Consider the following 25,215-nt stretch of genomic DNA (forward strand, 5'->3'; position numbering starts at 1 on the left):
ATCATAAAATACGTACTAATAAAATTTCCGTACTCATGTAGCTGCTCTATCGTTCACCGTTTAATGAAGCTCAGTCGTTAATCAGAGTTTGTGAGATTTTTTTTATTGTTTTTTTCAGTTTTCTTGTCACTTACGTCCTACTCAACCTACAAGCTCCATGTGGAACGTTGCCGCTAGGGCTTGTATGTACGATAAAAAGTAAACGAGACAAAGTTGGATAGTGAAAGAAAAAGGAAGGAAGAAAACTCTACTGACTAAAAAACCTAATTGGATTTTACATATAACTCTAATTACACTTTCTCTTGTTTAACGCTCGTTTTATGATCACCGTACACTGTGGAGCGTGGAACTGCGAGCTAAACCACTCTCGTTGTTGTACCGTAGCCGTGCAGCCACTATCCCTTTTTTTCATACAGCCACACACATAACAAACCGCTGGCCGCGATGATCTCGCACCTTGTGCCGCGGTCGTTACGATAGGATGTTTTTGTTTTCGCTTGTCCACTTATGTCGTCATAACGTGGAGGTTCACCACTGGCGATAGCAGCGACCAGCTCGTTAATATTTCAATATAATCACGGTTTTGATTTGCGTGTTTTTGTGAACCCTCTCATTGCCTGTTTTATCTTTCGTTCTCTCTCGCTCTCTGTCGAAGCACCATTAAGCGACAGCTTTCATGAGACCAGATGTACCAGACCGTCCTGTGAAGCATTCCCTTTTTTGTATTAACTTTTTGCGAACGAGTATCGGTTAACGGAATCTTGCTGTTTTGGTGTTTTGGTTTTGTGTTTCTAACATTCGCTTCTTCGCTAACGATCCATGTGCTGCTTTGCTGGCAAAAACCGGGCAATGCCCGCTATCCTAATTAGAAGGAAAACAGCTAGGGAGCTAAAGATGGGTCACAAGTAGTGATGCTTCCCTGACCTACAAGATTAGTCTTGATACGACTCGCGTAACGGCATCGATTGATCGTAGTTTTGTTTCTCAACACTTTTGCAGTCGCTTAACTAACAGCTGACTCACTGTTTCAAGGAACGTTAAAGCCAAGTCTATATATTAGAAGAAGTAGCTAGCAACTGACGCTCGATGGAGATGAGCTTGAGCGAATGAGCGACGAGTTTTGAACGAGTTCACCACACAATCCCTAATGTCTAGAGTGCGTCAAGAGGAAGAGGATTATCGAATAATCATCATTGGGAGGGGCTCAGAAAGATCAGGAACGCGGCCGTATGAAAGCTCCATTTATGTACAATTTCAATCTACTCATGTTATGATTGGATCTCCATTCGGCTCGATGGGGTCACTCGAACACGACACTTCTTCTACTGCTTTACACGCACTTTCGTATTTTCTTCCTCTTCCGACGTGGTGGTACTACCGTGAGTCGATGCATCACCTGTCGCATCGGATGAATCCTTGTTCGTGCCATTCGATTCTCCGCGACGAACGTACACCGGTTCACCACCGCGAACACTTTCCTCCGTAATGCTGACACCTTTGACGTCCGATCCGGGTACTTCGAACATTGGCTCAAGCAGCAGTGTTTCCTGCAGAGAAACGATAGAATGAAATGAAACATGAGCGAATAGTGTTCAGTCTGCTAAGGGCGTCGCGTGCCGTACCATAATTGCCCGAAGACCACGGGCTCCCGTTTGCCGTTCCATGGCGAGCTGAGCGATCTGTTTCAGAGCCTCATCGGTGAACGAGAGCTCGACCTGATCCATACCGAGCAGTGCTTTGTACTGCGGTACCAGCGCGTTCCGTGGCTCAGTCAAAATGCGCACCAGCATATCCACATCGAGACTGTGGAAAGGTACCAGCACGGGGAATCGACCAACGAATTCCTACAAAAGTGACGAATAAGCGATAATGAAATCCAATCGAATGCAATCGCAATACGGCTCCATACTCACAGGAATCATTCCAAACTCGACAAGATCCTTAGCTTGCACCTTTTTCAAGTTAGCATCCCGTTCGGCCTGATCGTTGTCCATGGGAGAAGCCGAGGCTTGCGCTGCACGTCGTCCCTCCGAGGAGCTCGCTGGCATTCCGAAGCCAAGGTACTGAAAGCGGCGAAAAAAGGAATAATCACAGTGTTCTACCACGCGTCCGAGCAGCTCGATCATACCTTCTCATTCAGCCTTCGCGCGATCAGACGATCTAGCCCGGTGTACGCACCAGAAGCAACGAACAGAATGTTGGTCGTATCGACCTGCACCGTTTCACCACGCAGCTTACGCGGTGAATTGCGCTCCGGTACATTCACGATCGTACCCTCAAGCATCTTAAGCATTCCCTGTTGGACGCCTTCACCACCAACATCGCGCAGCTGGTGTATCCCGGGAACGGCACCGATCTTGTCCACCTCATCCAGGAACACAATTCCGGTTTGTGCTCGCTCGACGCTGACGGCGAAAAAAGAACGTAGTTTGATTGATAATTAACCTTATGACATGGGTTCAAGGAGAGTCAGAATCCCACTCGCATACCTGTAGTTAGCATCCTGGAGCAGCTTCGCGATCACACTCTCGATATCCTCACCGACGTAACCGGCCTGCGTTAGCGTCGTACAATCACAGATGGCAAACGGTACGTCCAGGCACTTGGCAATCGTTTGCGCCAGCAACGTTTTACCCGAACCCGTGGGCCCCAACATCAGGATGTTGCTCTTCTCCAGCTTCAGCTCGTGCGTCTTCTTATCCAGTAGCTCCGAGCCGGGATGATGCGCAGCACCACTTCCACCCTGTCCCGCACCAGCGCCCATCGGTGGCCGCGGTACTTCGGACGGTGCCGAACTCATCATCGTGTGCCCGATGCCCGAAATGTGCAACAGATCGCCACTGCGTGACATCGAATCGAGCTGCTGCTGTTGCTGCTGCGAACTACTCGCCGACCCTGACACCGGCGGTGGCAGATTGTGGTAGATGCGCTTGTAGTGATTGTACACGGCCACCGAGAGAACCTTCTTCGCCAGATCCTGCCCAACGACGTGCCGATCCAGATACTCCATGATCTTCTTCGGTGGTGGCGGTGGTTTCCGAGCGCCCTTCGTTTCCGTGTCCTTGATCGTCTTCTTCGAGTCCACCTCCGAGAGAACGACGAAAAAGTGGTGACACTTTTCGCATTTAACGAAGCGCGTCGAGCTTACGAACGTTTCGACGTGCGTACACGGATCGCCACACTTGGGGCAGGACAGTGTGTTCTTCTTGTTCGGTGGTTCCTTGCCACCGTCTTTGCCACCACCACCCGCTGCCGAACCACCGACGGAAGAAGAGCCACTGCTACCGGATGAGGCGCCGCTGCTTCCACCGGACGATCCCGAACCGGGCGTATTGCCGTTTCCTCCACCAGCACCACCACTTCCACCATCTTTCGAGGACGATTTATCACAGACCGATGAGACGTGGAACGAACGGCGTGTGGCCACGTCCGATGATGCAGCAGTGGCGGCGATTGAAGGATAGCATAGTACCACCGCCGGATACGCGCTTATGATTCTGTTGCTACTGTGGCTATGGGCGCTGATCGTTCTGCTGTTACTGCTACCGCCGTTGCAAGACTGATGATGCGAGCAGCATTGTGAATGGAGATGGTGTGACGGTTGGAACTGATGATGGTTGCTACTGTTGCTGCTGCTAATGCTGCTACTGCTGCTGCTGATGGCGGAGGATGATACAAGACAAATGGATCCTGGAACAGAGAGAGAGAAATAGAGAGAGTAAGATCAGTAACATTCACTTTCTAAAAATCATTCTAAAACCAAAAGCGGCGTGGCCCTTCCGCTCCCTTTCACTAGTTTCAAATCCCAAAAAGGTGATCCCTTACATGTCAGACACATCCGCATATACCGTCGCAATTCGCAACCTACATCGCGCAATTGCAGAAGACGATAATGATGATTAAGATGGATGATTATCTACCGGCGCAATCGCCGGCTAAGACGCAAAAGGGGACATCAGTAATCACCACTCTCTCTTTCTATCCCCTCGGTCCCCATATTCCCAGGATCTTAACCAGGGTTTGACGTAATGCTGCTAGGCTAGCGTTAGCGTGCTGGCCCCGCGCAGCAACAAGTAAATGAACTTTTGCATCATCGCGAAGCACATAGCGGCGAGTGGTAAAAACAGGCATGGCGTGGCCTGGCGTGGCCTGTGGCGAGGTCGAGTAACGAGAGACAGAGCGAAAGCGTCCAGTGTTGACCTCCGTGTGGTCGGGCTGACCTCTCGCTCCCGTCCATTCCTCCCTTTCTTGACGGGATTAGAGAGATTTAGCTCGGATGAATTATCCTCGACGCTCGGTGTGTGATGATCTTCAATAAAGTTATGATCACCATCGCCGTTCATTCGTCAGATGCATCAGCAAGATCTGAGCGACAGATTGAGGGCTATTACCAGATGGGTTGCCTAGAGCTCTAGGGCCAGGTGTCGCGCGCGCCCAGACGCTTCCGTGACTGTACTTTGTTGATGAATGGGGCGCTACAGCTACGCCGTGGTGTGTTGTTTCAACTTAATTGGGGGGGGAGGCCATTAGGTCATAAAACTCCGGTCTAAAACACCACCAGCCTTTCCACATCCCCTCTAATGTCATTGCTTACAACGCTGCCGAGAGTCATTCACAGCATAAAGTGCTCTCCACCGCAGCACCGCCTTCTCTGCTGTGGCGCATAAATGGCGGATAATGTGAACGACGCGAAATTCCGTCTCGTCTAAACAAATTGTACGTTGCAACCACGCGCCACAGTGACGACGGCGACGACGACGGATGCCCGAGCGGTGGAGCGCACTTATGCTCACGGTGTAGGTACATACGAATGCTAATGAAAAGCAGACCCTGGTGTGGATCGTTAAGCGTGATCGTACACTGTACCCCACATAGCCACTACACACTGCTCAACTATGCATGAAATGATTATGATGATTATGGCGACCGTGAGGTGCTTCGACGACGACGACGACGACAACGTGCAATCGCAAACAAATGCACCTCATGCTCTGAGGAGCTCCTTCAAGCGAGAAAATTCCCACGAAGGTTAAAGAGGCGGCCCAAAAATGGGGCCACAAATTTGAAGATTTCGTTCGAAATCTCTTATCCGCCAAAAATCAACGCACGGGGGTAAACGTGTCCACCATTCATCATCGTGCGGTGCGTGGCGTAGCGCTGACGACGAGCTAGAGCTGCCTCTTATTATGCTTTCGTTACTTTTGATGAAGGCGACGGATTCCGTTCCTTCTTAGACAGACCCAGACCTGAAAGCGAAGGTCGAGGGGGAGCTCCGGACCCCCCGGGTCCGGACCCATGGCAAGTGGCCTAAATCCGAAACACACAACAATAAGGATCATCTTAGCATACGCTTCTTCGCTTCTAGACTGGAGCGGAGAGAGAGAGAGAGAGGAAAGACCTTTCCAAATAAATCACCCCATTGCCCAATCAATCAAATGCGCCTCGGTTTTTCGAGGGCTGGATGCCGGTCACCGGTGAAGAGGGTGGTGTCTATGACTTTTTGGGAAGGTGGTGCCCGACCACAACGAAATATTTCACGCCAACGCCAACACAACCGATCCGATGAAACTCGGCAATCGAATCCAACCGCACACACAAAAGGGAACTCGGGGCATCATCAACATCATCCATTACATCACCACCCCACGGGCCCATGGTTTTGCTTTGTGCGCCGAGTGGCAAATTGACGGACAGATAGACCCACTCCTCACTCTCTTGCCCAGTTTGTGTTTTTGCACATCATAACCCGGGCTTCCCGGGGTCCCGGAATGGTGCTGGAGTGTTGTGACTTTAAAGTCCACTTTTGACACTCCCGGGGGGCCTGAGCTGAATGTGCCAGCAGCTTGGCTCTGACCAGTGAAAGTGTTCGAATGATGAGGAAAGAGCAACCAGCACCACCTAGGGCAACAAATAACAAAAATTGGATCGCATGCGACCGTGGCGCCAAGCAGCTGATGCCAATGTGTTACGGTGATCGGTGGCTCGGCAAATAAATAATCAACAAAACCCAAGTGTGCATTGTGATCGTTTAGTCACTTCCGTGCGTCACTCACCGTAACGTCACGATCATAAACCCGCGCACGGACAGCGACCTGAAGGACGTCGAGTGTCGCACGTGTGCATCCCGCGATCGTGCTATCGCCGGAAGGCTGGCGGGCCCCCCCCCCCCAACAGCTGAGACGAATAAGGGTTAGTTTGTTTACATGCTGCTGCCACCAACCGTTGCCACCGCCCCTCACCACCATGGGTGATTAATGACGTTTCTAGCTTACTTTTTCATTTTCACAGTCCAAGCCCCCTAAAAGGGGCGTTCGACGGTGCTGCTGCTGCTGCTGCTGCTGTTGGGTCGCGCATCTGAGCGGGACTTTGCGAAGCACCGAACACCGAACCTGCACTAGCACACGAATGGTGTTAATGACCGGCGTGAAGTGTGTGTTCCAGACTTCGTCACAGACCACACTACACCCTTTTTGGTCTCCTTTCTTTCGCCTTCACCATCAATCTTCCTCCAGAGCGCCACCGTTTGGGGCTCGGAGTGGAGTGGAGTGGAGCTTTTGCTTAACGAATGCAACCACACAAATGACATTGTGCGCACGCGGGCTCGGGGCACCCATATATGGACCCGGCTGTCGCGGTTCCACCGGCAGCTCAATTGATTCCAAAGAACCCTCTCTTAACACTCGAACCTCCGCGAGCTCAAAGAGCCAAAAAAAAAAAGTGGCCACCCAAAGGGGCCGCCGGATCTGTGGCCGGATGGCGTAACGCATGAAAAGGTGCGACATTTCGGCTCACACAATTGTGCGGCTTTGTGATACACTGGCACTGGCACTGTAATAGGTCATTATGAGGCATATGATCGAGCGAGACCTTAAAAGTTGAATCTTAACCTACCCTAGTGGTCACCCAATTTTTGCGGCGATTCGTAATCCTTTCTACGCGCTCCGATCGAGGATGTGTTTTTGGGTCACCTTATGCTGAGAGTCCTCTTGTGGGTCTAGTAGGCGAGCGATACTGTGACCGATGGTAACAAACAATCTCAGTGCACATTGATCGATGAATAATGACGGTCGAGGTTGTGTCCCAGTTCTCGTAGTTTGTCTCCTTTCTAATCGAGTGCAGTGCTTTGTCTTTCTTTCAGTCAGTGATATTTGAACCCATACTATCAAGAGGGAGTATATTTAATGGTGCTAAGGACGTTGAGCAACGAACTGTATAATGAATCCGAAATTGAACCGAAACTGATGCGGTTTTTGGTGGACTGAGCATGTTATAAAGAGTCTTCTTAAGCCGTGCTTGAGCTGGACGAAAATGGCCTGGTAGGTCCAAATTGAGATGGAGCGATGGTATCGACATTGACACCAGAATCTAGCAGCGGATAAATAAGCCAGTTAGAGAACAGAAAAATTATGTTGGCATGGTTCCAGTTTCGCCATAAATAAAACTAGCAGAAAAGCAGTGGATCCTTTATGGGGGAAAAACCTCACGACCCGAAACCCCCCCCCCCCCCCTCGATGACCGAAATGTCCTTTTAAGTGCCACAACGATGTGTTGACGGTTCCCGCTTGACCTGAATCTCACCGAAGCGAAAATGAGGGAGGAAACGCCGCCCCCAGGGACACGCCCCGGCGTCATCAAAACGGAGAAAAGTAGTAAATAATACCCGCATGTGTTTAATATCAATAATCCTGGGCTCCGCAAAAAAAAAAAAAACGGTTCATTACAGCGGCAGCGACAGCGACGACGAAGCACATTGGCCGTCGGCAGGCAACATTGCTGGCCAGCTGCAAAACTGCGCACATTCCACGACCTGCTCCTCCTGCGGTGCGCTCTCGGGTATGGCGTGCGTGCGTGATCGGAACGCATAAACGATTTCCAAAAAAACAAGCAATCCAAGGCGCGGCGAGAGGAGCGGTGAATAAAATGTAAGTTCAGGAGTTACACGCTGGCCACAAGTGCATGCAGCAACCGAAAAAGCCGAGAGCAAGAGTTTGCCAATCCGACCCCCAAGGGGCAGACACGCGCGTGCGCGCGCGCAACCAGGCTGAAGCGGAGTGTGGCCCCGTTCGGGGGACACGCCAGCCACACGTGGTCTCACCTCATTCGATGGCCCATTTTACCAACGATTGTGTGGTTGATCACCAACAGAGCGCCACCGAGTAGTGACCGATCAATGTGCTCGATTGACCGAAAATCGAGTCGCGCATTGATCGCGGTTAGCTAGCTTTATGGCACCACAGGCACTCCGGCACTCCGGCATCCTCTACAGCTCACGGGGTACGCAGGTGGCAGCTGTCTAGGTTGGCATCGATCTCAAAACTGTGCGTGCGTTACTCGCGGTAATTTATGTCTTGCATTACATTGTTCCTGGCTCCTAAAACAGCGGCACCGCAAGCGCACGTTGTGGTCGTACACTCGATCATTATGATCGCGTTGGGTGACAAGCAATCATCTACTCGGCTCGCGCCTTCCTTGGTGAGTGTACGGGCACCGGAAAGGTATCACTATCGTCGGTGCCGCCGCCATGGAGAAATGGTGATCGCTTCATTACGTGCGCTCTGTCTTCGGCAGGTGGTCTGAAACGATCTCGTTCCCTAGATGTCAAGTTGGCTAGCCTCTGGCCCCCTTCCGTCTGCTGGCTGTACGTGCCTGCCAAAAATATGGCTGCCCATGACGGCGTGACGGCGACAATGCAGCAACTCCACACCGAACTGCTGCTGCCGCTGCTGCTGCTTAATGTAGCGATCATTTCGCCATGCGTATGCACGCGCATACTTGCGGCACAACGTGCGTTTGCAATTGCACTCGCCACGACCTCGGCATTGCAAGACTCGACACACATCAAATCGACGAAGGAAGTACACGGAGGGGCCCGGGGGGGGTGCGATGCGAGCACACGCGAGCACATGTTTGTCCAGAAGCCCGCCCGAAAGGAGTGCAAACAAAATCAAAACAAAGCATAGTTCCATTACGGAGCCGTCGCGTGAAATGGAAACAATCGACCGACGAAAGGTGGGAAGGAGTCGGTCCGTGAGGTGCGAGAGTGAAGAGTGCTGCCTCCCGCCCGGGCGGGGGCAATGTCGCAAGAACCTAATATACGCCAAACCATGCGCTTTAATGGCGTGTTACGCGACGCACACAGCGCGCTGCGAGCTGCGTGATTTGCAAGCGAAAAGCGAAACTTCTCATTCTTCGAGCGCCTCGTTGCCGCCTTGCGGTTCGAGTTCGCTGAAGGTTACTCGAGCAGCAGCAGGTGAGAGCAGCTATCGGGTTCAATCACGATGCCCCGGGTGGTATGGAGCGTGATTAGTATTCGATGAATTCGTGACCAACGCACCGAAATGGTGCACAGCCGAAATGACTCAAGCCCCGGGGTCTTTCTCTTTTGCGGCAGTTACGTCTCCAATTCGATCGATTATTGATGCGAGTAGTGCCAACTTCTTGAAGGAACCTACGAGACAGAAGATCAATTCAATACCGAGCGTTTATAGAGGAGGAATTCTTGAGAACAGAACTACCATGAAGAATGACAGATGGTGCGTCTGCAGCCGATGACCACACATACCCGGTGCTAATGGCAGATAAGCAACAAAGTGTAGGAGCCACTGGTACGGTGCACGTGTTGCGCCACTGTTTGTACAGTAAATTCCTCCGAGCAATCGACGCCAATTGTCGAGAGGCTGCCACCGTTGGGGATCGCGAACTGCCAAACAAGGCAAGTCAACAGACATGTTTTGTCCTCAATGCGATCGCCGCAACTCTGACGCTGCTGCTCCTCCCCGAGATCCTCGTTCTTCCCGGGAAGCTGGGAGAGATTGACGACATTCAAGTGCACAAACACATCGTTATCTACTTAGTCATATCCCGGTGGTACCGTCATCGTCACATGAAATGAAAATGACCTTGAGCCAAAATATTTATCCACCGGCTCGGCAGCTACTATTTATTATTGACCGCACACGACGCACTGCCCGGGCCAGGAGGTTGGAGTAATGTATTCCAAGTGTTTTCTGTCGTAGCGAATCCTCCTCCCCCCCCCCGGGCGGTGTCTGCGTGTGTATGTTTGCATTCGCGATCGCGAAACGCACTTCAAAATCGTACGGTGGACACCACTACGTGTGCCCGTGGAGCATCACAAACGTGCTCACGAACACAGTTGGCACCCACAGCAGGTGATCCGATTCTTCGATGGAAGTCATCTCGCAGCGATAAGACACACGGTATAGACGCTAGACTAGCTGCTGCTGTGCTACACAACGACGCCAACCTCGCAAGAATGACGAAGCGAACAAATACATCTAGCGACGAAACTTGCGCGGCGTCATCTGACACGTCGGCCACGGTTTCATGGTGATCGGCGTGAAGAATCGGTAAACACACACTGTGCGCGCCATTCCGCGCACTCATTCGCGAGAGGTTATCAATTTGTTTACATGCACGTTGCCAACCGCATGATTGGATGGTACTCAATGGGAGGAACGCGGCACGGCGTCGTGTTATTGATCTTCCTCCATTTTGCAGCAACAAAGCTGATCAGCTGATGATCTTTGCCTCGCTGTACAACAGACTGGTGACGTACTCAGTGGCAGATAAGATAGACCACGTTTGTCCATTTTTGGAAAACGAACTCCTTATCTGCCTATCAGCATGAAGGCGAAATTCTAGAAACAAGAAACACAAGCTCAACCTGCCTACCAGCAGACCAGTCAAGGGGTCTCGTCCCACATGCTAAATGATGTTAAAACACGGGCTCCCACCGAGCGACCTACGCTACGTGTGTTCGTTATCGTCGCCACCTCCATCACCATCATCATCATCATCATCATCATCATCATCATCATCATCATCAGCTCAGCTCAGCTGTTGGCTTCTCCAGCAATCTCCAGAGCGACGTCAGACACGTTCCATTCACTTTGCCATTTACCTTTCGTTTAACTTGCCCAAAAAATGGCAAACTCGCGACGCGCAGAGCGAAATCCTTCGGCGACCTTGACGCTTGTTGGCCAACGGGGTGGAGGGGGGACTAATGGTATAGCAGAAGCGATAGGAGCGACAGCGGAGCCATGATAATGACAAATTATGTTCATTAGATCGCGTTCCGGTGGTTGGGAAATCCCAGGAATTTATCAAGTTCCTCTCTTCCAAAGATTACGTCTACGGATTTACGGACCTTTATTTATATCCAATGGAGCAACAGCAGCTCCAGGAGAGTCGTTAAAATCTTGTTATTACAACATAAAAAATCCCCCCCATTTCTTAACAGGTTTTCTTTGGGTCGGATTCTTAGAGATAACGGGTTATAAAAAAAACGAAACAAAAAGGATAGAGAGAAGATCTGGCGAACGATGGGGCTAGACAAAGTCGCAGGAGATAACATTGGCGACCATATAGCGCCGGGAGCAACCACGGGTGGCCTCGAAGCGAAGCATCGCGCGTTCGTTGGTCGGTGGTTCCTAAATGGCCTTGACCTTGGTACCACATCTGATCCGAGAAGCTATTCCGCGTGTTCGTTTTCTCCGTAACCCCGAAATAAAAAGCCTCCTCGCAGCCGACCGGAAAACGATAATTTCGAATTCGACATTCAACGTCTGGTGGGTCTACTGAGCTCCTCCCCACCCCCCCTTCCCTCTACCATTTATCAGTGTGCGATCGGTGGCACCGAGCTAGTTCACAAAGTGGGCGGCACCAGCCCAGCAGTCGGACATTTGAAGGACAGAATCGATAGCGTCGAGACCTCCATTACACCGGTAACGCGCGTGCACTACAGCTACGAGGGGGGAGGGTTGCAACGTCATGACCGTGATCCATGTAATTGTTTTCTATTTTCGCCGCCTGCACCCATAGCAGGGTGCAAGGACAGTTTTGTAACATTTATGATGATAGAAGCGTACGCACTCACGTATCCAGCAGCAGTAGCAACTGAAGCAGCAGCAAACAGCAGCAACCACAAAGACAACCGCCAACAGGGTGGCCGCCAGTAAAATGGAACGAGGCAAGGCGAGCGCATTCGTGTAAATCAATCCTTTACCTACATAAAAAAGTGATATTTTACTCGCAAGTACTCTTCCCACTGTATCTTCTACCACCGTAGGGGTCTCCTACGCGTTGCCATACACCCGGGCAACCGGTAACCGGTTCCGTCGGTGCGCGCACAAGGTAACCGAGCGAGAGAGAACCGAGAACCGAGAAGGTTTATGCGCATGCAGATGCACACAACACATCATCAACTGCATCATAAAGCATTGGGAGCCGGGCCGGGCTGGCGACTGGGCCGTCGTCGTCGTTGCGTATGACTGATTTTGTTTATGCACCCCAACAGTGTGTCGTCCTAAAAAGGATCCTCGTGTTCCTGCGTTCTGCCGTTACCCGTAGCAACGCCACCCGGTGCATTGATGGAACCTCATTAACCACACGGGAACGACTCAAGCGAAGCGAAGCAGGATGACAGACACCGCAGACATCGTGCGTCGTGTTGTCTGTGGTGTAATCGTGTCATGGACACGACTCGCACTGGAACTAGGTCGACTGGATCCTTCTGCAGCCTCGCTATCTTCCTTCCTTCCTTGCGCCTTTCCTTGATGGGAGTCTCTTTATCAAAGCTGTCCAATTCATATTTCATGTCCATTTCATAACCGGCACACAACAAATGCAATGCCATCGATTTCCCCCTCCCCCCAAAAAAGGCCTCGCATGCATTTTGGTAACTTCTTCAGCTCACAGTGCACTGTCCGGAAGATCCATTATCGCCATTGCGTGTCACCGTTTTTTTTTCTTCTTTTCGAAGGATGTTGCTTACTGCGCATCATTATGCAAAAATCATCATTAAGGATCGCTGCGACAGGACGCAATGGGGCCGGCGAACCGAATTGTGATTACGCTGCTTGCGTCACTATCTGGTCGGAACGGAAAAAATGGGAAATCATTCGCTCGGACGCAGAATGCACAACAAACAAGATAAGCGAACCAACGCGAATCGAAACAATGTACCGGTCGATTGGGGACGGAGCGAGCGATCGAGTATCGTTTGACGATTTCATCTTATCGCACCAAAGTAAAGATAAAGGGTTGAGCGAGTAAAGGCAGGCAGGTATCAAGGGTAGAAGCACCCTTTGTTGACATAAACATGGCCAACTTATCGAAAAAGTCAAGTTACTGTTGAAAACTAGTAAAACGATGATGGCTAGTGCTGCATGTGTCCGTTACCTTACGACAGACAAAATAGGCCATGCCAGAAAACATTGCTTCAAGCACGTTCCCTTCTATGCAGTGCAATTCCTCTCACCTTGCCCGCTGGATTCACGAGCTCAACTGTAAGTCTTCTACCAGCTAGTGAGAGAGACGATTAATTTGAATTTAAATCAGACACACGGTCAAGAGATTAATCCACGGACTACCCCTCCCCCCCCCCCCCTCGCATGCCAAAGCGAGCTGTCAGCACCACCGACCCACCAAGTATACCCATCCTCGAGATGTGCACGGCCGGCCTACAGCAAACCGTGCGCTGTGACAAACGATCGTATCGGCCGAGAAAGGCTACGAATGAAAGGCGCCTATCAGGTGCAATTATCTAACAAAGTGACGCGATCCTCTAGCTAGCGCCTAACCGCGCTAGTGGTAGCTGCTTGCCGGCCGTCAAATTTACTGTGATACGTGCCAAGGTTCCCTCCTGCAGGCTTCACGAATGGTGACGCGATCCGTGGTCCAGGGCCGAGGGAAAAAAAGGTTCATTTGGTGAATTTTAATTGCACACCAAACCCTCCCCCCCCAACTAAGGTCTAAGGTCACACGCCTTTTAATCAAACTAATCTCGTGAGGTCACGGAGGGTGGGGTGATGGTTTGTTTTGTTGTTTTTTTTCCTCCGCTCCCCCCCCCCCCCCCCCCCCCCCTCCGGGCCAACTTTATCGTTTTATACTATTGTGCTGCTGCTGGTGCTGCTGCTGGCTGCCGCGAACGGGTGCGATCGTCGCATCGATGCCATTGTGCTTTTTCCCAAGCAGGATAAGCCAATCTCGCGCCCTGATCGAGCATGGTTTTATTAGTTTTTTCCAGTCCACAGGCGCACGACATTTAGCAGCGCGTCGCCAGCCGCAAGCGACTACACGTCCTACTCGAAAGCGCGATGGACAGACGCAGCGCAGACGACGGCGACGGATGATAAACGCACGCCAAACCAGTCGCGGCGCGTGCGACACGAGCGCACGTTGCGTCCGGCCCCTGAACGGAGGCGACAATGTTAGACCTCGACCTTCTACTGCTCTAACCAGCCACCAGCAGCAGCAGCAGCAGCAGCCCCACGATGGCGATCAATCGTGGCGCCATGGAACTGTGCGCGTAGCGTAGCACGGTCATTGCCTTGAAGGTGATCATTCGTTGCGAACTGGACGCTAGACTCCGTCCTGATGATATCCTTTTTGCGATCGCATAGCATTTCGATATCGTACACTTTGCGTGCCTCTACAACTGCAGCGACCTTTTGCAGCGACCATCATAACCGTAAACCAGTCGATCTTCGGTCATCGATGTCACTGCAATTAGCACCCAATTGTGGCCGCAGAGGATCATTATCAGCATACAAAATAAAAAACATATTGCAATAAAACAATTGTTGCACAGCAGAGCACACTGGTGCAGCAGCTGAGAAGCCACTGCCGCTGGTTGCTATGTTGATGTGGCAGCTGTCCTCACCTTTATTCTCACTGCGGCTAACCAATGGCGACAGTTAGGATGGTGCTGCACGCGAAAGTCAATGGACGAGTAAAAAAAAAACACTCCAAAAATACCACAAAGCCAAGGATCCTGCGCGAAATCCAGTTGGACAGTGTGGTACCAGCAGCGAGTACCTTGTGCAAGTAATAAACTTGTTTACTTGTTGCAGCATACGAAGGCCACGGTACCGTTTCTTAAACCGAAAGCAAAAGTTTCCTCGATAGCGCACAGCCGATAACGGTAACCGGAGCACAAAGGAGCGCTCTTTTTCACACGATCGTGCATGTCACATGCTTCAGAAATGTGTCCCAGGTGTGGCCAGGTGGAGTTCTGGTTCCCTTCTAGCGCATGAGCGCAGTAACGCGTGCTGTGCCCGATGCTTAAGGCCACGCTGTACAGAAAAGGAACACCACCAACCAGCACAACAGACCAGAAGTTGACCTCCAAAACGGCAGGATCGTTATCCTTTCTCCCCTTAAACCGTAAATAGAATGTAACACATTCACATTTTCCACGGACGGACGGACGGACGTAGACTTCAAGGAGTTTGGTGAAGCGAAAAGCGTAAATTGAAGACCCTTTTTGTGAGCGTTTTAAGAAATGCCAAGGAAATACTCACCAGTACGAATGTTGGAGTTCTTCGGATAAATCGCCAACCGCCCGATGGTGAAGCTTCCGCGTACGCTACGCATCTCGATCTCGATCTACACACCCGCCGCGGATCCGTGGGACCGTGTTTCACAACACGCACTAGAATTTGGTTACTTTAATTGCTTCCGATCACTGTCCTGTTTTGCTGCGCGATCACGTTTCAAGAAGCACTTCCAGAGTCCACGCTTTCACAACAATTTAACACACCAAAAGGCTACGTTTCCAAAACTATCAAGCGATGGAGAGAAGTGACGTTAGTAGGTGAACTGATAATGAACTAAAATTTGCATGCATGGAACGGTGTTGATGGACCAAAAAATCGTGTTATAAGCGGAAAAAAATGAAGAGGAAAAAAAACAACCTAAACCGTAATTGCCAGTGAGAGTGTGAATCATTAAGGTCTGCCACGGTAGCAACGGGCATCAGATCTTAATCAAGCATAAATGAACTCGATCGCCGACAACGCCGTTAGACTATCCCCCAGAAAAAAACGACCATCTATGGTCATCTCCATCACCCCACCACCGGTATTGCAACCTTTGAAAACCATTACAATGAGCAACACCGCCAAAAATGGAGCGGAGGGGTGCCACCACATTTCAAACCCCCCTCCCTCTCGGTTTCATTTTCATCCGTTGATGGTGATCAGGCACAGGTAAAAGAGAATGGCCCCCCGATAGATGGTGGTGCGTGAGTAAGACATAAAAACGAATCATAACTCCCCGGAACGGATCCATCATATAGGTGCGCCTCCCCTGAAAACAGTACCGAGGTAAGGGCTCGATTGAAGAGGGGATCCCCACAACATCTCATGAGGTCCTCCTGTAGTAGGTCGAAAAATTGAAGGAAAATAAAAAAAACATCTGGATCAAGCGGCCACACTTTCACTTCATGTCGGCCCGATAGTTGCGGCCTCCCCGGACCAAGAAGATAATCCATCTAAATGGGGTGCGGCCCCTGCCGAGAGCTCCACCAGACACCAGGCACCAACTCGGAAACATGCATTGCATCATCAACTATCCGCAGGGGCGCAAAAAAAAAACAATGCTTAAATCGTGCACAGCATAGAAACTTTCTCGATCTGCAGCCCACGGTTTATGCACTAAACTCCCACATAACGCCTCCAATATCTGCCAAACGGCCCGGGATATCGAGCGAGATTCGACTCCGAGAGGTTTCTGCCTTCGTTTCAGTTCCTTATGTGCATGCAAACCTCAACCCCAACCACGACGACCACGATCACGACGACGATGACGCTGCCCGGGGTCTGTAAGGGGTCAACGAACAACGATCAGACCAACACGATGGCCAGCTTCTCCTGCTGACCAGCGTCGAGCGCACAAAGGCACAGCACAGCAACGATCTGTTCTTGCTTCGCGATCACTTAGCGTCTGCTTCACCACCAACGCTCGGTGGTCCAGTTTTCGAGATTTTATGGGACAGATATTTTCGGGACAGATACCACCCGATACTATGTCCCAAATGCAGCAAACCAGAACCACACACTTTTATACCCATTCACCTTTACGCACGGAATCGAAACCAATCGTCAGAATTGAAACTGCACGGAACAACGGACACAGCAGCTTAAGCTTCGATTGAACGCGCGAACGTGCTAACCACGCAGAGGGCACGTCTTCCACCGGTAACTGTATGATCGCGTTTGAGCCCCGGACGCGACGGACGGCTCGGCGATCCGACAACGCGCCAATCCGGTTACTGCCGGCAACGTTAACGCCGAGGAGAGGGGCCAACGGCCGCCGCCGTTCCGCGTAAGCGTTGCTTCTCTGTCGCTCTTTCACGAGCTTGGTTTCGGTCTCGCTCGCAAGACCTCGGAAGACGGTCTCGGCTTGGCGGTGTTTGCCCTTGCGATGCGAATACGGGCGCCCCGCAGCACGCGCCACCAGCCAGCATTGCTGCTTGTGCTTGAGCATCAAGATCGGTTCTGAGACGCTTCCATGCATCCCTTTCTGCGAAAGTTTTGTTGCTGACCTCGCCGTGATTCCTGCTCTCCTATCGATCCGTCCCACACGCGCCAGTTGCGCAAGTCAGCATGATTTCGGCCAGTTCTGCTACAAAAGAAGACAACGAAAAGGAAGAAGTTTGTCGGTAAATAGGTGATCTCCGGTGGTCTTCGTAAAGCTCTCCGGAAGAACCTTGCCAGCTGGTGGGTTTCTTCCATCCAAACCTTTTATCTATTAATCGATGCGTTTGCCACCAAAACGACAATGGCGACGGCACGAAGAATAAATAAAGCGACCTTTTATCGAGGGCGCCTGGGGGGGACCGTGGCATAAATTTTGAAAAATTTAAATCAACTTCCTCACATAGGCGGTGGCCCTTGTGTGCGATACGTTTCCTGCCGTGCCCTAGGGGTCCCTTTTCTTGTTCGATCATTCGATACAGTACGGTGGTGGAGGAGAATTGCAGCTTCTACGCGAAAGATCGAGCGATTCGCCGATTGCCGAAGGCCTCCGGTGGCAAAAGGATGACCTTGAAATACAGGTCTCGCTGGCTCGCTGGCTGGCTGATCGGCTGGGCTCTCGTCGAGTTGCTCTCGACGATCGAGGACTAGTTTTGCGTTCTAGGCAAACCACCGCATACTCTGACTGAAGGTGTTCAACAGCACAGCGACCGGCCATCGCCCACCGGGTGGTGATCATTTGTTATTTAACGCGGAGAGGGCACGTTGAGGTGAAACCTCAAGTGGCCGAGGGATGCAGAAGTTCTGGGGCTTCGAAGTGGAGACCCTACTACTACTTTACCCCCACGGCTCGCAAAGGGATTGACGTCAATCCCTCGCTGCTCCAGTTGCACGCCTCGCGCTATGATAAATGCTTCGCCATTGCCATCGTCACCACCATCATCATCGTGGCCACTTGTCTGAGCGGGTGTGCTATTTGCGCGGCGGTGGAGACAACCTTTGTTCTGATCCTGCCCCATCAACGGGCGACGGTGGTTTGTTTACGAACATTTGCGTGACATGCGCAATTCCTTTTCTGGCTCTATTTTCGTCCTTGCTGGCACACAATCGAAGTACACATCGATGAAAACCTAGCCAGCGAATCTCGAGGGGAAATGGAAAATTGGAGAAAAAGGGCTGTGGCCTTGAGAGCTGCGAAAACAGCTGCTGACGAGGAGCACCCGGGGATGGGGACCGGAGGAACGGCCTGCACGATGTTATGAAATCATTCGATGGCCCGTGGAAGCGACCACTTTTTTTTTAGAATAACCCACTGCACCGACGACGAGAAGAACAAGAAGAGCCAAGTTGCGTCGCAGTAAAAACAGATTGGCCCCAACGTGACCCCCCCTCCCCTCCCACTCTTCTTTCCCTTTTCTTCCCGGGATTCTTATTTTTTCACTTTCGTTCTGGGCGAAATTTCTGATGCAACAAACACCGTACAACTCGTCCCATTTTTCACACTCTGCTTTGAATGGCTTCAATATGGTTTCCACAATTATCACTGGGCACGATTATCACAAATATTCGCCGTTTTTTGCGATTATTCCCGCGTTGCAAAACGATTTAAACTCGGTTTTCGGTCCCGTCCTATTCCGGATCTTTGCGCGCTGCCGTTGTTCACTGCGTCTTTTGTAATTTCCTTCGGGCTTACTTCTGCGACGAGAACGGCGGCGGACGTTGCAAACGACTAAAATTTGCTCTTATCGCGCACGAAATGGGTTTAATTAAACAGAAATTTAAGATCTTCCCACTTTTCACGGCGAACTCCGAGCGGAACTCCAACCTCAAAAAAATCAAAACAAAAACCGTGTTGCCAGTTTTCCAGTCCGTTTATACGGCACGGTTTCGGGAGTCAAACTGGTCGAGTTTCGGTGACAGTTTGAATTTTCAAACTGCTCGACGCGCTTAAAATGATCGTTAAATTCGAACTTCGAATTCGAGCAGTTTCGCTTTTGCTTTTTTTTTCGAGAGCTCGAAAAATTCGGGCTGCCAAAAATCAAATTCAAAATCAATTTTTTTCCGCTAACGGCCACGGATCGAACGCTTTCTTCGCTTTCGCGAAATTTACGAATTCATGAACACCAACATTGCCAGACCATCCATTGCCGCTCGTGCGATCGATCATTAATCAAAACCCGCAAAATCTGACCAGGCTGGCGGCACTTGAAGGCCAGTTATACTCTGGGAATTGTGGTTCTAAACACTCCACATTCTTACAGGGGATTTTTGTAGAAAGTAAGAACAACAGACAACGGGACAAACAGAGAGGCAGAGGGAACTTACTCAAACTGAGGTGCAAACAACACAGCCACAGAAAGAGCACATGGCACACATGAAGGTGCATGGCCTCCCCACCTGGGAGATTCCTAGCTATCAACTATCGTGGTCCGCTTTTGCAGACACCGGGACGTTTCCCTGTAAGCCTCGCAGCGTGTTAAGTCACTGCAGATTTCGGGGCAGACAATAAAGCATCTTGCCTTTCTCCTCCAACCATAGTCACACAGATCGCGTACCGGACGCACATCTTAGCTCCCAGCACCTGCCGTAAGCTGGCCCGCATGCCCATCCTTGCGGTTGCGTGTGCTGGTGCCCAAGACCCAGACCACCGTTTCAATCGGCGGAAACAGGACATTTTAAACGCCGTTGAGCGAAGTTAGTACAAAAACTAGAAATGATCAAAGGGACATTGAAAAAAGGAGCTCATCAGGAGGCAGTTCAAAATAACCGAAAAATTCTGCAGAGATGCAGAAATTGATGGAACCTTAATCACTGACCCTATCCACAATTAATTTAATTTACTTCAAAAACAGTTTGTTGGTACTTCCACCGCGAGTCCTGTACCGCGCCTTTCCCGAGGTCCAGTTTACTCAACTAATTTTTGGTTTGTCTTTTTTTTCCTGTCCCACTACCGTGTCGCTATAAATTAAACATTTTGAGACCTGCTCCGCTAGCGACACCCCACTCACCGTTTAATGTATGTGCATCACATTTCGATTCGAAACGCTTCAGCCGGGGACGTCTCCTGCGTCCCCAAGAATATGGCCGGGCAGCAAGATTTGGGAACAGCCGTTTTCTTCGCCCTCTGGACAGCGCGGCCACCGGGTTTTGTTTTATTCCACCCCGATCAAACGTCTGCCGTTATGCTGCTCACGCCAGCGCACAATCGACTACAGTTCCATGCCATGCCCGGGTATCGATTGCGCTTTACGATGTTTCTATTATTTTTATCACGCCAACCCATCGACCGTCATCGAGGCCAGCCGCTAACTCAGCCGTCTCAGCAAGGGGCCCCGAATGTTTCCGAAAACTCCTCCTCCAAAGCCTAAAACGCACGTGGAGGGAATTGTGTCACGTCAGGCGCCATTCCGGGGGCAGGGGCTACGCCGTCGTCGTTCAGCGAATCATAATACACGCTCGGTGTGCCTTGGTGATCGTTAGCTTGGTGGGCCGACGGAACGATGGAACGTGACCTTGGGAGAAAGTACATACAACCGTAAACTGCATTTGAGGCCACCTCAAGTGCCCCGAGCAACTCGCCATGTATTTCTGGCCGCGACTATCGGAGTAAAGTTAATTTGACTGCATGTTAAGCGATTGTAGCGCCTTCAACGTTGACACCAACTATTCCTAAGAGTTTTAACGCAATGTTCGTAAGTTCATAAGCTCTGGAATGCTTAAAGGATGAAGCCGATAGAAGGTCAATTAATCATACCTTCCCCGAAGGCGCTATAAGAACACAATTCGACCCTTGAACAGGATCACATAATTTATTGATAAACGCAACAACTGAATCCGAAATTGATCAACCTCGGGAGCAACCGGGGGCAAAGGCGGTGTCTAATTGAAAGATGTACGATTGCCAGCAAAGGGGTGTGCCATCGACGGACGCCACGGTCGGTTCAAGTCGCGGCCGTAGGGCAATTGACTTATTGGCGGGAATGCGGGTCAGGAGTGCAACCCATTCCCACCACCGTCGTCGTCAACTCCGCTGCTGGGAGCTGAGATTTTCCCATTATGGTGAACCCATTACTTTGGCAACTTCATTATACTCATTGGCTCTCATTGGCTGTGTCGTCGTTACTCGTTGCTTTCTGTTTTCCAATTCCCCTCGGATTGTTCAAACTATTTTAAAGTAAGCCTCGCGCTTTTTTTTCTCCATCATGAAATACCTCCTTGCACATTGCCACTCTGATTAACTGATCAAACGATTGGCAAAGGCCAATGTCAAGTACTTATTACTGGCACTACATTAGAAGCAACTGAAAAGGATACCATCACCGAGTGTTGAGGCCTTTCATTATTATGCGAATGGTGAATCTTTAATCAGCTCTCCATACCTGCACATTAGTTCCGCTGGGAGTGGTGACTGTTTTACAAGGATTGTCAGCTAAACGAGCCCATCAAGTGATTCAGTTACGATTCAGACGACTTGAGATAAGCAACAGGCAACAATGCTTCGCGAAAAAGTGTCGTTAGCAATGGAGTGGCTGAGAGAACAGTTCAATGCAGTTTGGTATATGCATGAGGCCCGCAGTTACTTCCATTTTCTGCGCCCCTTACAACTGTTAACCGGATTGCCACTTCCTTTCGGCACCCGATCGGAGAAGGTTCGTCTCCTGGCGCACATCTCCTTGATTGCGTTAAATCTAGTGACCATCGGGCACAAACTGTATTACGTGCAGTATCAAGACAGGACGATTCCTTTCATTAGTGTTCAATTGGCTTGCTTCACTGCGAACGTTGCAACAATCATTACCATGATCACCTACGCTGCGTACTACGAGAAGTTCCAGCAGCTCGTATCGTTCGTCGACGAAAGATCCTTCGCCACAGACCATCCATTAGCCTGGCGAATCAGGACTCGCTAGTACCGCTGGTGTAATTTCTTTCTATTAGGTCCGCTGCTCAACTTCCTGATTTTAAAATTGTTTGATTCGTCAATGGACAGTTCATTCTCTAAGAACACGCTGTTAGAAGTGCGTGGTGTGATTGTCGACAACGTATTACTTCAAAAAATTTACAATATTTTTATATGGCTTCCGGGAATCGCATGGTTCCTGGGTTGTTCAATCATTTACGCGACCACCGTTGGATTGTTGGCCGAAATGGAACTGTTGGCCACCTGTCTGGGAGAGTTGGATGTGATGGTAGCAGACAGATTGGCGCAGCTATCGGTTGTCGGTTCATTTGGTACACGCAACAGGAACTACACCGCCCTGTTCTGGAAGGTCTACACAGAAGAGCTGAGAAGCTGTGCCAAGCGACACAATGAGATTTTTACGTAATATCTGCAGCGCGATTGTGCGTTCTCACTAGAAGTGTCTCTACACCAAGTATCTTCTCTCGCCAACAGAACGATGTCGATCTTGCAACAGATCACCAGCGTAGTGTTTCTTCAGTTTCACTTCCTCGCAATAGTAGTTGTCTTGTGCTGCTGGTATGCCTCTCAGAGCGATAACTACTTTGAAGACAACTTGGTTATTAGTATGTTTCTCATCGTAGTCCTTCTACTGTACTTCGTCTTCTGTTTCCTGGTGGAAAAGATCCAAGATATGGTGCGCTATTTATGCTTTCGCGCTTGCCAAACATCCATTTAATTTAGCCAATGAATTGCAGAACGTCAACATCGGAGTTCAACTGTACGGTACAAGCTGGATGATGCAGATGCGCCATTCGAACGAGTTTCACCACGAGTATCGTTCGGCGGTACTGACAATTCGGCTGCTTCTAGGACGTAGCCAGCAACGCATCCGGTTCACCTGTGGCTCGTATGGTGAAATTTCGATGGTCAAGTTTACGGAATTCATCAATCTCATTTACTCATTTGCTACCTTTCTGCATAGCATGAACTAAGTATTTGGCGGCAGGCAGTGGCAGATTAAATACTTAATGCACCCTACCATGCGCACTTTAACAGATTAACTGATCAAACGATTGGCAAAGGCCAATGTCAAGTACTTATTACTGGCACTACATTAGAAGCAACTGAAAAGGATACCATCACCTAGTGTTGAGGCCTTTCATTATTATGCGAATGGTGAATCTTTAATCAGCTCTCCATACCTGCACATTAGTTCTGCTGGGAATGGTGACTGTTTTACAAGGATTGTCAGCTAAACGAGCCCATCAAGTGATTCAGTTACGATTCAGACGACTTGAGATAAGCAACAGGCAACAATGCTTCGCGAAAAAGTGCCGTTAGCAATGGAGTGGCTGAGAGAACAGTTCAATGCAGTTTGGTATATGCATGAGGACCGCAGTTACTTCCATTTTCTGCGCCCCTTACAACTGTTAACCGGATTGCCACTTCCTTTCGGCACCCGATCGGAGAAGGTTCGTCTCCTGGCGTACATCTCCTTGATTGTGTTAAATCTAGTGACCATCGGGCACAAACTGTATTACGTGCAGTATCAAGACAGGACGATTCCTTTCATTAGTGTTCAATTGGCTTGCTTCACTGCGAACGTTGCAACAATCATTACCATGATCACCTACGCTGCGTACTACGAGAAGTTCCAGCAGCTCGTATCGTTCGTCGACGAAAGATCCTTCGCCACAGACCATCCATTAGCCTGGCGAATCAGGACTCGCTGGTACCGCTGGTGTAATTTCTTTCTATTAGGTCCGCTGCTCAACTTCCTGATTTTAAAATTGTTTGAGTTGTCAATGGACAGTTCATTCTCTAAGTACACGTTGATAGAAGTGCGTGGTGAGATTGTCGACAACGCGTTCGTTCATAAAATGTACAGTCTTTACCTGTGGGTTCCGGGAACTGCATGGTTCCTGGGTTGTTCAATCATTTACGCGACCACCGTTGGTTTGTTGGCCGAAATGGAACTGTTGGCCACCTGTCTGGGAGAGTTGGATGTGACGGTAGCAGACAGATTGGCGCAGCTATCGGTTGTCGGTTCATTTGGTACACGCAACAGGAACTACACCGCCTTGTTCTGGAAGGTCTACAGAGAAGAGCTGAGAAGCTGTGCCAAGCGACACAATGAGATTTTTACGTAATATCTGCAGCGCGTTCTCACTAGAAGTGTCTCTACACCAAGTATCTTCTCTCGCCAACAGAACGATGTCGATCTTGCAACAGATCACCAGCGTAGTGTTTCTTCAATTTCACTTCCTCGCAATAGTAATTGTCTTGTGCGGCTGGTATGCCTCTCAGAGCGATAACTACTTTGAAGACAACTTGGTTATTAGTATGTTTCTCATCGTAGTCCTTCTACTGTACTTCGTCTTCTGTTTCCTGGTGGAAAAGATCCAAGATATGGTGCGCTATTTATGCTTTCGCTCTTGCCAAACACCCATTTAATTTAGCCAATGAATTGCAGAACGTCAACATCGGAGTTCAACTGTACGGTACAAGCTGGATGATGCAGATGCGCCATTCGAACGAGTTTCACCACGAGTATCGTTCGGCGGTACTGACAATTCGGCTGCTTCTAGGCCGTAGCCAGCAACGCATCCGGTTCACCTGTGGCTCGTATGGCGAAATTTCGATGGTCAAGTTTACGGAATTCATCAATCTCATTTACTCATTTGCTACCTTTCTGCATAGCATGAACTAAGTATTTGGCGGCAGGCAGCGACAGATTAAATCTTAATGCACTCTACCATGAGCACTTTTAACGACCAACTGTTTGTAAACAATATTCATAATCTTTGCATACACTTTGAAAGGCACTTTTTTGAAGATTTTTTGAAACGAAACTATTCCAGCCTTTTTATCGGAACGTCATGTTAAACTACAACCTTTCAAGAATCTTTTGTTGCATTTTGGGGAAGATTTATGAAAAACTTCATCCGTAGCATCAAATTTAGGAAGGTGTGTCTTCGAAAAGGTACTTTTTCCGGTGCCCATCGAACATATTGGGTCATCCAAAATATACAA

The 25,215-nt window shown here is 49.9% G+C and overlaps 2 protein-coding genes across 7 annotated transcripts; one reads left to right on the top strand and one right to left on the bottom strand.

Moving 5' to 3' along the window:
* Positions 1 to 81: 81 nt before the first annotated feature.
* On the bottom strand, positions 82 to 19,119 carry LOC126578384 (ATP-dependent Clp protease ATP-binding subunit clpX-like, mitochondrial). Of its 6 annotated transcripts, none has more exons than XM_050240910.1 (7): positions 19,073 to 19,119; positions 15,324 to 15,583; positions 2,490 to 3,690; positions 2,129 to 2,405; positions 1,914 to 2,063; positions 1,623 to 1,844; positions 82 to 1,547 (listed from the first exon to the last, which is right to left on the bottom strand). In XM_050240910.1, exons 2-7 carry the CDS (start codon positions 15,394 to 15,396, stop codon positions 1,323 to 1,325), a joined length of 2,148 nt encoding a protein of 715 aa, XP_050096867.1. In that variant the 5' UTR covers positions 15,397 to 15,583; positions 19,073 to 19,119; the 3' UTR covers positions 82 to 1,322. The 6 variants fall into 6 exon arrangements, with proteins under 6 accessions (XP_050096867.1, XP_050096841.1, XP_050096876.1 ...); XM_050240884.1 differs by having other exon boundaries at positions 18,973 to 19,099; XM_050240919.1 differs by lacking the exon at positions 19,073 to 19,119 and adding an exon at positions 18,840 to 18,858.
* A 4,445-nt stretch (positions 19,120 to 23,564) lies between these two features.
* LOC126571970 (uncharacterized) lies at positions 23,565 to 24,892 on the top strand. Its single transcript, XM_050230918.1, has 3 exons — positions 23,565 to 24,328; positions 24,393 to 24,594; positions 24,656 to 24,892. The coding sequence occupies exons 1-3, from the start codon at positions 23,565 to 23,567 to the stop codon at positions 24,890 to 24,892; spliced, it is 1,203 nt and encodes a 400-aa protein (XP_050086875.1).
* The last annotated feature ends 323 nt before the right edge of the window (positions 24,893 to 25,215 follow it).

This window comes from Anopheles aquasalis, chromosome 2 (assembly GCF_943734665.1).
Source record: "Anopheles aquasalis chromosome 2, idAnoAquaMG_Q_19, whole genome shotgun sequence".
Classification (NCBI taxonomy): domain Eukaryota; kingdom Metazoa; phylum Arthropoda; class Insecta; order Diptera; family Culicidae; genus Anopheles; species Anopheles aquasalis.